This window comes from Zootoca vivipara, chromosome 13, assembly GCF_965207765.1.
Source record: "Zootoca vivipara chromosome 13, rZooViv2.hap1.1, whole genome shotgun sequence".
In the NCBI taxonomy this organism is placed as follows: domain Eukaryota; kingdom Metazoa; phylum Chordata; class Lepidosauria; order Squamata; family Lacertidae; genus Zootoca; species Zootoca vivipara.
Genome location: NC_142596.1, coordinates 40567024 through 40581262, shown reverse-complemented (window position 1 = coordinate 40581262; position 14239 = coordinate 40567024). Strand labels below are relative to the sequence as shown.

The 14239-nt window shown below is 44.9% G+C and overlaps 1 protein-coding gene across 1 annotated transcript; it reads right to left on the bottom strand.

Annotated features, from left to right (window-relative positions):
* Window positions 1–622: 622 nt before the first annotated feature.
* Window positions 623–13710, bottom strand: LOC118092728 (acyl-coenzyme A synthetase ACSM4, mitochondrial-like). Its single transcript, XM_035131181.3, has 13 exons — window positions 13510–13710; window positions 11807–12017; window positions 10142–10349; window positions 8030–8173; window positions 7190–7346; window positions 5989–6068; window positions 5408–5531; window positions 4603–4683; window positions 4347–4448; window positions 3228–3355; window positions 2581–2680; window positions 1208–1327; window positions 623–709 (listed from the first exon to the last, which is right to left on the bottom strand). Exons 1-13 carry the CDS (start codon window positions 13708–13710, stop codon window positions 623–625), a joined length of 1743 nt encoding a protein of 580 aa, XP_034987072.1.
* Window positions 13711–14239: the final 529 nt, after the last annotated feature.

Below are 14239 nucleotides of genomic sequence, written 5' to 3'. Positions count from 1 at the left end.
AGACCACAGGCTCCCTATCTCTTCTAATAAGGTATCTTTAAATGACAGGCTCTCAGGTCTATGCTTGTATGCACGACCCATATTCTTTCATGACAAATTAGCCCAGAGAAGCCTTCTAACAAATCACTCCCTCTAAATAGTAAACACAGGTGGCAAGTGCCAACAGGAAAGTAGCCAAAATGGGAACACTGGGAAACAAAAGGGTATGACTGTCACAAATGGTGGAACTTCAAAGGTTGCAGAAAAAGTACAAAAGAAAAATCTGTTTTCTTTTAAAAAAAACCAAAACACTTAAAGGGGTGGGGTTATTGCTCATGCTCACCCCTCTCTTACAGCTGATCATATCCTGGAACCCTGAACTGGGATACTCCTGATAAGAGCTGAGCACCCACTGGCTACAACATCTTGTTGCAGCCCCTGCTTGTCCTTTTTAATCTGAACCTTGCATGTGTTAGGTACCATTAAATAGTTTGGAATCAGGTGATCACTTTTAACATCTGCCCACATTATGACCTAAATACTCTTAAACCTAACACAGTTTAGCACACACTTGATTCTACACATTTTAAATGCCAGCCTAATGCTGATGGTGGAGAATTCTTGCCTGAACCTCAGCAAAGAACTACATGGGTCCCCACTCCTTTTTCCTCAGTACATTTCTTCGAATTTTGCCTGTGATGGTTTTTGGCAGCTCTTGGACAAATTCCATCTGATGGAAGAAGAAGAAGAAGAAAAAAGGAAGCACCAGAATTAAATTGCAAATGCCTATAAACGTTAGGAAAATCAGAGTATGCTATTTGGCCACTGAAGGGGTGAAGCTGAAATGGGAACAGCAGCCCTGCTATAGATCAGACCAGGCACCCCCAAATTCGGCGCCCTCCAGCTGTTTTGGGACTGCAATTCCCATCATCCCTGACCACTGGTCCTGTTAGCTAGGGATGATGGGAGTTGTAGTCCCAAAACAGTTGGAGGGTCAAATTTGGGGATGCCTGGATCAGACCAAAGTTCCATTCAGCCCAGCACCCTCCTTTTCCTGGTGGCCAATCAGGAAGTCCTTGGTAAGGCACAAACCCAGTAGCCCCCTCCTCAGGAACTAGTATTCACAGACATCCTGCTCCTGAACACACAGGCTTCACTATTGATAAAGCCTGTCCATACTAAAAGCAAATGTGGATATTATTTGGGATCATTTTTTAACGCAACTCACCTTTCTAGGATATTTGTATGGAGCAGTCACCTTTTTGACATGTTCTTGCAGCTCAAGGGTTAACTTCTCAGGGTTGTGTGATGCAAAGGAAGGAGATAAGACCACAAAAGCTTTCACCACCTAAGGAGGATAAAAAACATAATCAGGACATGTTGCAACTTTAGTTAATTGAAAGCAATAAGTAATTAAAGAAGATGATGATGATGAAGAAGAAGAGTTTGGATTTGATATCTTGCTTTATCACTACCCGAAGGAGTCTCAAAGAGGCTAACATTCTCCTTTCCCTTCCTCTCCCACAACAAACACTCTGTGAGGTGAGTGGGGCTGAGAGACTTCAGAGAAGTGTGACTAGCCCAAGGCCACCCAGCAGCTGCATGTGGAGACACGAACCCAGTTCCCCAGATTATGACTCTACCGCTCTTAACCACTACACCATGCTGGGGAATGTTTTGTTTTTTTAATGTTCAGGAGGACTTCAGAACCATAAGGAGAGGAATTTAATTCAGGAACAAATTTTCCTGTTTCTATACCAGAGCATGGGTTGTTCCTTCGGCCGTGCCCCCTGCAAACAAGTGGTCGGGGATGATGGGAATTGTAGTCCAAAACATCTGGAACTTTGGGGATGCCTGGTCTAAATCTTGGCTAGAGACAAATTAGGAGCAACTCAAGGACTCCAACTCGGGAGAAGCTGGTTTTGAGAAATAATACATCAAACAGGAGACATAAGCCTTTTGGATAATGTCATGTGAACACATAAAAAACCCAGCACTGTAATTGCAGCGAGTGCGAATCAAAAAGGAGTGTGAACACAGCCCAAGTTACTCTCCCGCATGCCCTCCGACTTAGTATCTTCCCCTCTTTCTCAGGGCTTCCTTTGTTCCTGTGTAGAATCATAGAACTGTGTAGGGTTGGAAGAGACCCCCAAGGGTCAACTTGTCCAACCCCCTGCAATGCAGGAATCACAGCTAAGGAATGTCTGGCACATGGCTATCCAATCTCTGTTCAAAAATGAAGGAGACTCCACCATCTTCTGAGCGAGTCCATTTCACTGTCGAACAGCTCTTACCATCAGAACGTTCTTCCTAATGTTAGTTGGAATCTCCTTCCTTCCTTGTAATTTGAATCCAGTGGTTCAGGCCCTACCCCCGGGAGCAGCTGCTGTTTCCCCAACGCCCCGATTCCTATACTTTCCAAAATTCCCAGTGTTCCCACTGAGCCAAAAAAAGTTGGTAACCCTGTAAAGATGACACCATGCAAAGATGGGAACATTTGTAGCCTGCAAATCCTCGTGTCAGCCTCTGCCTTGTAGACAACCATAATTTCCAGGCTGTGCATTAAATAGGATTTGAGTTTCTTATTCAACATTTCATTACCTCCCCTCTGACAGGATCTGGACTGCTCACCACAGCCGATTCGACCACTGCTGGGTGCTCAATCAGAGCACTTTCCACCTCAAAAGGCCCAATACGATACCTGGAAGCAACAACAACAAAAAGCCCAGTTGACTCCGAAGGTGACTTGGAAACTACAGCTAATCCAGAATGCGGTTGCCATACTGGTGACAGGGAGCGGCCACCGGGACCGTTTTTCATGTGCAAGCATGGCAGCAATTTTGGGTGCAGCAATCTTGTGTGATCTCACGCTGCAATCTCACCTCCCAAAAGGGCTTTATTTGGGGCCACGATCTTGTGCGGATCACGTAACTCACCCGGAAGACGTGCATCCCAGTTTTGGGCCTGGACAAGTTGGAGGGTATGGTGTACGAGTAAAACTGTTTTATTTAATCAGGCCTTCGGCCTTGAGTCACCTATCTGCTTCCTGGTTCGTGTTCTGTTTCGTTATAATTAGCCATTTCCCCTTGTTTTCCAGTTTTCCTGTGTATTTTGTGCATTTGTATCTATTGTCATTTTGCTTTAAAAATCTGTTGGCCGTTTTGAAGGCTAACCAGTGGGAAAGTGGCCTAGAAATATTAACAAATACTTGCTCCTCTCTGTAGTAACACATTCTGCAATGTACAAACCCAGAAGAGATGATAACATCATCGGATCGCCCAACAAACCATAAATATCCATCTTCATCCATTAGCCCTCTGTCTCCAGTAATGTAGAAATTCCCACGGAAGACTGAAGCAGTTTTCTCCGGATTATCCTTACAATAAACACAACAATATGTCTATGTGAATCAGGAGTCTCTGGCTGCTGCTCTTACCTAGGAAATAATTCCTAATCCTGCAGTAAAAAAGGTAAAGGTAAAAGACCCCTGGGTGGATAAGTCCAGTCAAAGGTGACTATGGGGTTGCGGCGCTCATCTCGCTTTTAGGCCGAGGGAGCCAGCATTTGTCCACAGACAACTTGTGTCCAGCATGACTAAACCGCTTCTGGCATACGGAGGACCACAACAAGTGCCAGAGCGCACGGAAATGCCATTTAACTTCCCGCCGCAGCAGTACCTATTTATCTACTTGCACTGGTGTGCTTTCGAACACACTTAGAATTGAGGAATTGGTTAAGTTATGGGGGGAGTGGGGTCATTTTTTGCAATGGCCCCCTTAGGCTGCAATCATAAGAACATAAGGAGAGCCTGCACGATCCAGACACTGCCACATCTAATCCAGTATCCTAATATAAGGACATTGAAACCACAATGACATCGGGTGACCCATTTTGCTCTCTGTACTGTGCTATTCAAGCTCTGCCGATCAGCTGCACAAGTCCCTTTGGCCCAGCTGCAAAGTGGCCTTGTGGACCAAATGGGTAGGCTTGGCAGGCCTATTTAAACTCAAGGGCAAGGGTTTCCCCACCCCTGGTTACGGTGGTAAAAATGTTGCCAACGTATTGCAATTACATTGACGTACAGAGAATTGATACCCCTTACCGTATAACAAGAGGGGGGGGGGAAATGGGCGATTTGACTTGGTGTACAGATCTAGAGAGGGGTAAGAACTCGTATCTAAATTTACTGTGAAGCAAGAGAAAATACAAAACGGCCACTTAGATTTGACATACTGAAAATCAAAGGGGAAACGTTGTGTTGTATATAAATTGCTTAGCATCTAGCGAGAGAAACAAAACGGCCGCTTCAATTTGATTACCGGAAACTCTGCAGAGGGAACTGTCTTGCATAGAAATGAACTGCTTACCACATAGTGGGAAAAGAAACAAAATGGCCTCTTGGATTTTATTCTAATGGCAATGTCTCCTTCTTCCCCACGAGGCAAAATATTGCCGTTTTCATCTATAATCTAGAAAAAAAAGGCAAGTATAGTTAGGGTTTAGAAGGGGGGAGGAAACACCTCTAAACACAAAGATATCATTACTACTTTCTTGCAACTTGTCTTCCACATCTTATTTCCATATTTCCACTAGACCCACCTGACGAGTTAGCTGCCCTCTTACCTGAACATCATAAGGTGGAGCGGGTGTGCCCATGGACCCAGGTTTAATTTTCTTCCCTTTCTCATTTTGCGATATAATACCCTGCAGCAAACAAAAGTTTTCCAACCCTTGATCATCTTCGCAAGTTGCATTTTTATTCCACTTTAAAATGTCGAGCAGATAGCTCAGTTTGTACAGACCTGTGACAGAACCTTCTTAGCGGTGGCTCCCCATTTGTGGAATGCCCTCATTATTAACATTCCTGTTCACCCAGGAATTTGATGGCTGCCAATTTGATGCTGTCCTGGGCAACTCTGAAATTATTGTTTTGATGATTGCTTTTAAATGGGCTGTCTCCGACCAAGTTCTCCTCAGAGTAAACCAGTTGAAATTATTGGGCATGGCTAATTGAGGTCCATTTATTTCAACGGGTGTACTCTATATAAAAACTAAGCCCCGTTTCCACTGTGCATTTAAAGCAGTATTATACCACTTTAAGCAGTCATGGCTTCCTTCATAGAATCCTGGCAGCAGTTGTTCATTAAGGATGCTGAGAGATGTTAGGAGACCCCTCTTCCCAGGGAACTCTGGGAAATGTGGCCCTGTCCACTACCTTGAGTTCCTAGGAGGGAAGATGGGATATAGATGCAACAAATTAACTGAACACTTTATGAAGGAGGATGGTTATTATGACCTTGGCTAAGCACATTCACTTGGTTAGGTTCCACTGCATTAAGCATCTCTTGTTTTGCTCCAACAACAAAGGATGTTCCGTTGTGCCCTGGTTTATTTCGCTTGGAATGCTGACCCGCTAAATTGGGCCTACCACTTCAGTCTGTCCATAGCCTTCATAGATATCCAGACCCGTCTGCCTTTTCCATTGCACCATCACCTCCGGGTTGAGCGGCTCCCCTCCTGTCAAACAGTGCCTCAGGCTCTTGAACCTGTAGCTTAACAGAAATAAGAGGAAGGGGTTGGAGTGCTTTCCTTAATTTTTTTTTTTTAATGTCACTGGGCTCCATTGAAAATGGATTCTCCACGTGAACCAGGAAGTGACCCCTCCAGACAATGGAAAAACTCTTCTTTTCTTATCTCTGTGGCTGCGATCACCGGGTGACGTGGACGCCATTAGGCGGTTGAATGAACATGCCTACTCCGTCCGTTTCTCTCCCACCCGTGCAGCCCCGGGCACTGGCAACCCACACTACGCCACTGGTGATGCCGTGGTTTTCCCCGCCAGCACATTGGTGCATAGTGCGCTAGATACAGGATTGCAGAACTTTGATGTGCAGGCTGGGAGGATCATTCTGGTGGGCAGATACAGAGGGGGTGTTTTTCATTCCAAGGCTGAATGGCAACCACAAAAGAATGTCGACATTCCTGATGCAAAACAATAGCACAGGGTACCTGGTAAGATCATGCTGCACCAACATGCGATAGGCTGTCGGGGCGCTGCACACTGTCGTTATTGGATACTGGGAGAGAGTCTAGAGAAAGTAGGAAGGGAAGAGTGGGAAGAAAAGCACAAACTCACAATGAAAAATATCTTTCGCTTCATGGGTAACAAGAGCACATTTTGAGCCTTCCCTTTATCCAAAGAGCCATTATCCATTTTATCCTCACAACAACCCTGCAACATGGGTTAGGGTAGGAGTTAGTGACTGGACCATGAACCAGTGAGGTTCATGAATGCATGGGGATTTGAACCTACATCTCCCAGGTCGTAGTCTGAAAATCTATCCACTACATCAGGGTTTCCCCAACTTGGGTATCCAGCTGTTTCTGGACTACAGTTGCCATCATTCCTTACCACTGGTCCTGCTACCTAAGGATGATGGGAGTTGCAGTCCAAAAACTGCTGGAGGGCCAAGTTTGGGAAACACTGCTCAATAATTATAATAATAATAATAATAATAATAATTATTATTATTATTATTTATACCCCGCCCATCTGGCTGGGCTTCCCCAGCAACTCTGGGCGGCTTCCAACAGAAGGATTAAAATACAATAATTTAATAACTTATAGATATTAAAATTTTCAAATGAATAAGTACATCTCAAATGGTAACATAGTAGGTAGTGGGGCAATTTCACAGTTGTGCTGGAGCAAGGCTGGGTGACAGCCCAGAGCTTCAGAACCTAAGACAGGGATGATGACTCCTTTTTAGCCTGAGGGCCACATTTTTTTCTAGTAAACCCCCTGAGAGCCATAGGCCAGTGTTGGGTGAGGCTGGGGGCAAAAATGATCAAAGCAACAAATGCATTTTCCCCCCTTAACCACTGCACTGCAGGCTGGTATCCACATGCTGGCATATTCCACTGTCTATCCTCCATCCAGCCAAGCAAGAAGCACTATCAAAGTTCAAGGATCCATTCCCAACCAGGAAAAACACTGTGATGCATGGTCAGGAAGTGGCAGGCCAGGGGACAGTTCTAAGGGCCAGACAGAGAGGCCTGAAGGGCCACACTGACCCTCTGGCTGCGACCTGCAGATCATTTCACTTGGTTAAGGTTCCATGGGCTGTTTTATTTTTATTTTTATTTAACCCAGTTGGCAGAGAGTGTGAAACATAACTTACACCCCCCAAGATAGGACTTGTTTTCTTACATTTAGGAATTCTCTCGGCTCAAACTGGGGCATGCTGTGTACAAAGACGGTGACGCCTCGAAGCCATGGGGCAAAAACACTCCCCAGGCCTGCCTTCACCCAGCCTGTATCAGACATGTTCCAGATGATGTCTGAAGGCCTTATGTCCAGCCAATACCTGCGAGAGACAGAGGTTGAGAGATGGGAGTCTGCATTAATACGTACAAGAAAAGCTGTGTCTTTCACCCTGCCCAGAGACTGTCAGAGAGGATATGGAAAACGATCAGTGGATGGGTGGCAGCCTGCAAACCTCACTTCCTTTGCCCACCAGGTTCAATTTCTCCGCCCTTGAACTTGGGGATGGGGTAGAAAATTGATTCACTTTGCATTTAAAAGTTGAATTTACCAAATTCACACTTTGGGAAACAATAGGCGAACCAAAACACCACTATCTTGTAAAATCCTCAGTTTTCCGAATTTTGCAAGGCAGCTCTCCAACCCAGCAGTGTGTACAAAACATGCATTACATTTGGGTAAAGTGTGCACATATATGCACATATTCACAAAAACAGTATTCAAAATGTACTTGTCAAAATGTGTACGTTTGTCAAAATAGCATACAAAATTGTATTTATTAGTAGAAATTGTCACTGAAATTTTCACTGAAAGGATTCTTTTAAAAAAAAATAATAATCAGATTGCTGCAGAAATATGGAGAAGCGAATTTAAGACTGGAAAAATGAGAAAGTGAGAAAACGGGAAAATGATTTGTCTATCCCTGCTCCAGAGAGAGAGAGAGAGTTTAATGTTTTAATGCTTCCTGGAGATTTAGAAAAACACAAGCAAATTATAGAACTATACCTTCCAGATAATGCCAAACCAAGAGCTAAACTGCTTTGCGAATGCTCTGCCATTTTTGGAGACCCAGTAGTTCCACTTGTGAAGTAGATCGACATTGGTTCATCGCTCTTGGTTTTCACGCAGCTGTGATCAGAAGGGGCCACACTTCAAGAAAGTCAAGAAAGGTTACAGGTCAAAGAAGTGAACGTCCATGTCTTCTGTATTTAAATGTACAAGCAGAGGGTGCAAACAGATGCTATAACAGGGGCCAACTTCATAAGTGCCAACTGTGGGAGCCTATTAATGTGGCTTTGTGTCGGTCATGCAATTGCCACATGAACCTCCTGTGCCGACACCCATGAGCAACTAACTGTATGCTCCTGAATACCACTGCTTGGGAATCGCAAGCGAAGAGAGGGCAGCTGAAATCAGGTTTTGTTTGTGGACTTCCCATGAGGCATCTGGTTGGCCCCTGTGAGAACAAGATGTTGGATGAGATGGGCCTTTGCCAGAGCTGGCTGCAGTTTTGATGGTCGCCTGGACTTTACCAGCCCCCATCACCAATATTCTTGGAAGTAGTGGCCAGATCAGGGAAACTGCCTGCCATTTTTACTTCCCATAATGCCCAAGAGTGATGCCACATCAGGAGCTCTGAGGAGTTGTGGGAAACTTATAGGGCAGGCGGCTTTCCAACACCAGTTGTGGTCTCCAGTCATACACTTCAAGTACTATTATGCTCAGTCAATAGAGCACGAGGCTCTTAATCTCAGCAGTGGCGAACTTTGGCATTTCTAATTTCAATGTGTGATGCCAAAATTCAGTGCCCCCCCACCCTCACCTTTGGTTCTAAGTCATTTTTGCAGTGCCCTCTCAGCTCAGTGCCCAAGGCGGCCAAACTGGGTGAGCTCCACCAAATCTGCCTCTGATCTCAGGGTCGTGGGTATGAGGCTCTCATTGGGCAAAAGATTCCTGCATTGCAGGGGGTTGGACTAGATGACCCTCTTGGTCCGTTCCAACACTACAATTCTCTGATTCTTATATTCTCTGATATTATAAACAGCCGTTCCTCCCCCCCCCAAAAAAATCTGTAAGGTGTTAAGGGTGCTGAGAATTGTTGTTGTTGTTGTTTAGTCATTTAGTCGTGTCCGACTCTTCGTGACCCCATGGACCATAGCACGCCAGGCACTCCTGTCTTGCACCGCCTCCCGCAGTTTGGTCAGACTCATGTTGGTAGCTTCGAGAACACTGTCCAACCATCTCGTCCTCTGTCGTCCCCTTCTCCTTGTGCCCTCAATCTTTCCCAACATCAGGGTCTTTCCCAGGGAGTCTTCTCTTCTCATGATGTGGCCAAAGTATTGGAGCCTCAGCTTCACGATCTGTCCTTCCAGTGAGCACTCAGGGCTGATTTCCTTCAGAATGGATAGGTTTGATCTTCTTGCAGTCCATGGGACTCTCAAGAGTCTCCTCCAGCACCACAATTCAAAAGCATCAATTCTTCAGCGATCAGCCTTCTTTATGGTCCAGCTCTCACTTCCATACATCACTACTGGGAAAACCATAGCTTTAACTATACGGACCTTTGTAGGCAAGGTGATGTCTCTGCTTTTTAAGATGCTGTCTAGGTTTGTCATTGCTTTTCATGGATCACTGCCTTGTCGTGGCGAAGGGGCTTAAATAACTTGGAGAAGTTATGTTTTGACCAAACGTGATCCACCTGGAGAAGGAATTGGCAAGCCACTCCAGTATCCCTGCCAAGAAAACTCCATGGACAAAGACAACAGGCTGAGAATTGTTAGAAGACCCCTATTCCCCTCAGAGAACTACAGTTTCCAGCATCCCCTGGGAAGAGGAATTGATTGCTAAACCACTCTGTGAATAGTAGCACTCTGAGGTCTCTTAACAACTCAGCATTCTTAACTACATTTCCCAGGATTCTTTGGGGGAAGCCATGACTGTTAAAGTCCCAGGATTCTTTGGGGGAAGCCATGACTGTTAAAAGTGGTATCACACAGGGGCCACATTCAGTAATCTGAGGAACGTGCATGTTGAGATGTGGGCTGAGCCAAGCATTGCCAGTTCTGGACCCTACCTGGGCATTTCTCCTGCCGTATAAACAAGGGCACTGCTACTCACTCAAGGAGCTCCTTGAAGTTCAGCCAGCCCCCCCTCCTGCCTTTGGAGAGCAGCAACTTTGTCTTCAGAAAGGGGCAGGAAGATGAAATGGAGTCCACTGCAGGGGTCAAGGTGTCATGGGTAATGATGCACTTGGCCTTCGAAACCTGGAGTCTGTACTGGATATCTTTGGCCGTCAGCTGAGGTGTCCCTGGCATGAACACAATCCCTAGAAGACCAACACATTCAAAATGGTGTTTAGGTTTTAAGGATTCACTTGTGCTTTTACCTTATTATCCCCCTTTTCTTCCTTTAATTTTTTTCCCAAAGTTTCAACAAGAAAAAACAGTTTTACACATACACACACACACATTTTCATAAAACCATGGTCATGTATCTTTATGGGGTTCCCTGAACCCCCAGACCTCCCTCCACCCCTCCCTTGGCTTCCAAAATTCAGCATTTTAAACTGCATATAATTGCATTCATCCAAATTGTTATACTTCATTTTTATCCGTTGTTATTTTAAATAACAAGTGTTATGTAAATCCTGCAAATGTTTTTAAACTTTTTCAGCGTTCTTTAATATTATAGTCTATAAAGTTATGCCATTCTCTATTAAATTTGTTATCTTCTTGGTGCCTGATCTTCCTGGTCAGCCTTGCCATCTCCGCATGGTCCATCATCTTCAATATCCCTTCTTCTTTCAATGGAACTTTTTCTTCTTCCCTGGGCGTATAGAAGGAAAGTGGGGGGGGGGCAGGACGGGACTATACGCCCACTTTTCTTCTAAGACGGAATGCAGGCCCAGACCTGCTTAGCAGTGGTGGAGAACCTCTGGTCCATGGTCCATTTTGTGTCTTTGTCTCCTTTTTAGATGCAGCAGCCAATTTATGTCATATCACATTTTGCCTTCAGCTGTTTTATATGGGAAGTTCAGACGGATCCCCTTAGAAGACAGACTCTGCCTGTGCAATTCTGGAGAAGTTGAGACCATTGACCTTGTATTCTTCCGTTGCTTTCTTTATAGAGACTTGCGAAATGAATCTATCTCAAAGATACTTGATGAGCTCCCTGGACAATCTGAAGAACTCCATACCAAATGGCTCCTTTCAGACTCCAACCCAAATGTCACCGCCATGGTGGCAAGATTTTGCGCCGATGCTATTAAAATCCGGTGCGCCTATACAGGAGGCACTCAAATTAACTCCTGATCAGAGTTAGAAAGATTCTGTTTTTAATTTGTAGTGTATAGTAAATACATTTTTAATATATTATTTAAAGATCAAATGACGGCTGATCCCTGATAAATTATTTTAGTTTATTTTTAAAAAATTAATTTTGATGATGTAATGCAATAATTTACTGTGCTGGTTGGTGACCGTAATAAAGATTTGATTGATTATGTCATACAGTCATACCTCGGTTTAAGTACGCCTCGGTTTGAGTATTTTCAGTTTAAGTACTCCGCGGACCTGTCTAGAACGAATTAATCCACTTTCCATTACTTTCAATGGGAAAGTTCACTTCAGGTTAAGTACGCTTCAGGTTAAGTACAGACTTCTGGAACCAATTGTGTTTGTAAACCGAGGTACCACTGTACTACATACAACCCCACAGCAGCCATTTTGTGACTGGTACCCACAGTAGGTTCTAAAGTTTCCAGAGCACCCAAGATGTGCTTACCTGACCGAATGCATGCCACATTCAGCAGCCACCATTCTGGGACTCGAGGCAGAATGAGAACCACCCGGTCTCCTCTTTGCAGACCGCATGGGCCAGAGAGCACATTGGCCGCTTTCCGTGACAGGACTCCCAGCTCCTCAAAGCTCCATCTCACTTCATTTCCTTTGCCATCTATCCACCAGAGGGCTGGATTGGATGCCCTGCTTCCATCCTGCAAAACAGCAACAGTTTCACGGTGTTCTCCAGTTTATGGTAGAGACTTTATGGATAAGGTTCTATCCTACAACAGCAGCCCCCCGCCCCCCTTTGCAAAAAAATTAAGTAAGTCTCCAGCCCTTTTATCAATACGTAAATACAGGCTGTGCAAACAAATTGGAACGAATCCTCAATAAAGTCTGGGCATAGTTTAACCACCATGTAAGCTTTGTGGAAGCAACCTTCAGAACAGAGTAATAGTAGCAGCAGCAGCAGCAATAACAACAACAACAACAACAACAATAATAATCCTATATAATAAAGTCCCTGTGTCTCTGCGTCCAGTCCCTGTGTCCCTGTGTCCGTGCTAATGCGCATGTGCCCCACGGACACAGGGACTGGACGAAGAGGCGGGATGTACACACGCACGCATTCCCTCCCTCCCTCAACCCTCTGCCTCCCGTTCCCCTGCAGCGGCGGACGAAGATGGCGGCATCGGGCTCCGGGGCCGCGGGAGCCCGGTCCGGCTCCTGCCGCCGTGGGCCGCGGCCCCAAAACCCGATGCCGCCATCTTGGTCCGCCTCCTCCTCCTCCTGACAACCCTACCTGGCCCGTGGGAGGAGCGGTGGGGCCGCGGCCTTCCCTCCCTCTCTGCACTCGGTCGCGGGACACGATGGGAGAGCGCTTTGTTTAATTGCGTTCCCGGCGCGCCCCGCGGCCGAGCGCAGAAAAGGAGGGAAGGCGGCCCCGTCGCACCTCTAGCGCCCGTTTTCTTAACGGGCTGAATGAGACTAGTAATAATAATAATATATTTATACCCCACCCATTTGGCTGGGTTTCCCCAGCCACTCTGGGCAGCTTCCAACAGAAAAATAAAACAAAACATTAAAAGCCTAAACAGTGCTGCCTTCAGATGTCTTCAAAAAATCTGGTAGCTGTTTTTCTCTTTGACATCTGATGGGAGAGCGTTCCACAGGGTGGGTGCCACTACCGAGAAGGGCCTACCTACCTACTACCGAGAATGATGATGATGATGATAATAATAATAATAATAATAATAATAATAAGTTGCTATTGGTCGCTCTTTTTTATTGAAGTAATTAGGTGATTTGCAGTAAAAGCAAGCAAGCAAGCAAGCAAGCAAACAAACAAACAAACATGTTAAAACTGGAGAAAAATAAAACAAAGAAAAATCAAAAGGTGTTTTTACAAGCTAGGTTAAAACATCCCATTCACTCAAAGAGACCATGAATAAATGACTGTTTTTGCCTGACTAAGTGGTTAAGTGGGTTGAGGGCTCCCGGTCTCCTTATCTTTCGAGACACTTATCTTAGCTACTCTTTTCTGAAGGTTACAGGGGATGCAATTTGGCTAAAAATTGGCAGAGGCCAGGAATGAGGCATCTCTCTTTATTGGATTCTCTTTCCTCCCCAATTCAAGCACTGTCTTGGCATATCACCCCAGTAAAGCAGGAAATTATTGCTACCCTAAGTGGGAAGAAAGGTTACCTTTTCTGCTTTGGACCATTGATCCAGCACATCGCTTGCAAAATTAAAGTACTCTGGGACCTCCTTGTCACCCCGGTTAATAGATTCGTAGTATGAAAGGCTGAGTGAAGCGAACCCCTTGTTGCCATTCTGGAATGCCCTGCAAAGTGCTTGGCAGCTCCAGACAGGCCTGAGTGTTTTGAGGTTGAGTAAGATTTTCATGTTGCAATGTGAGTGGGCCTGGGGTCATTGGTGGTTTGGTCCTTCAAGAAAAGAGAAAATGAATCATTATTTGTTGTAGAACCATAGAACTGTTGACTTAGATGTCATCAAGTCCAGCTACTCTAGCCACTACTTATAATTTCTGGAAATAACTAAGGACATTTTTGTTCCAGCAAGCTTTTCCAGACAAATGTATTTTTTAAAAAATATTTATTATGTCTCTGTCTTGGATGTTTATTTTTATTTGTATTGTATAGGATATGCAATGCAGGATGATCATCAATTTATTAACTGCCTTCTACCCAATTGTCTCAAGACAATGAACAATAAAAATGGGGGGGGGGGGAAATAGTTAAATGCACAAAAAACAGTAGGACACACATTTAAAAAGAATACAAAATAGACACACAGGGCACACAAGTACAACATCCCTGACTAGCGGGTAGAAGGATCTGTCAGTTTTGCCCATCTCAGGTTCTCATTTTCCAATCTTAAATACATTTCTCAGCATTTCTGCAGCAATTCGTGG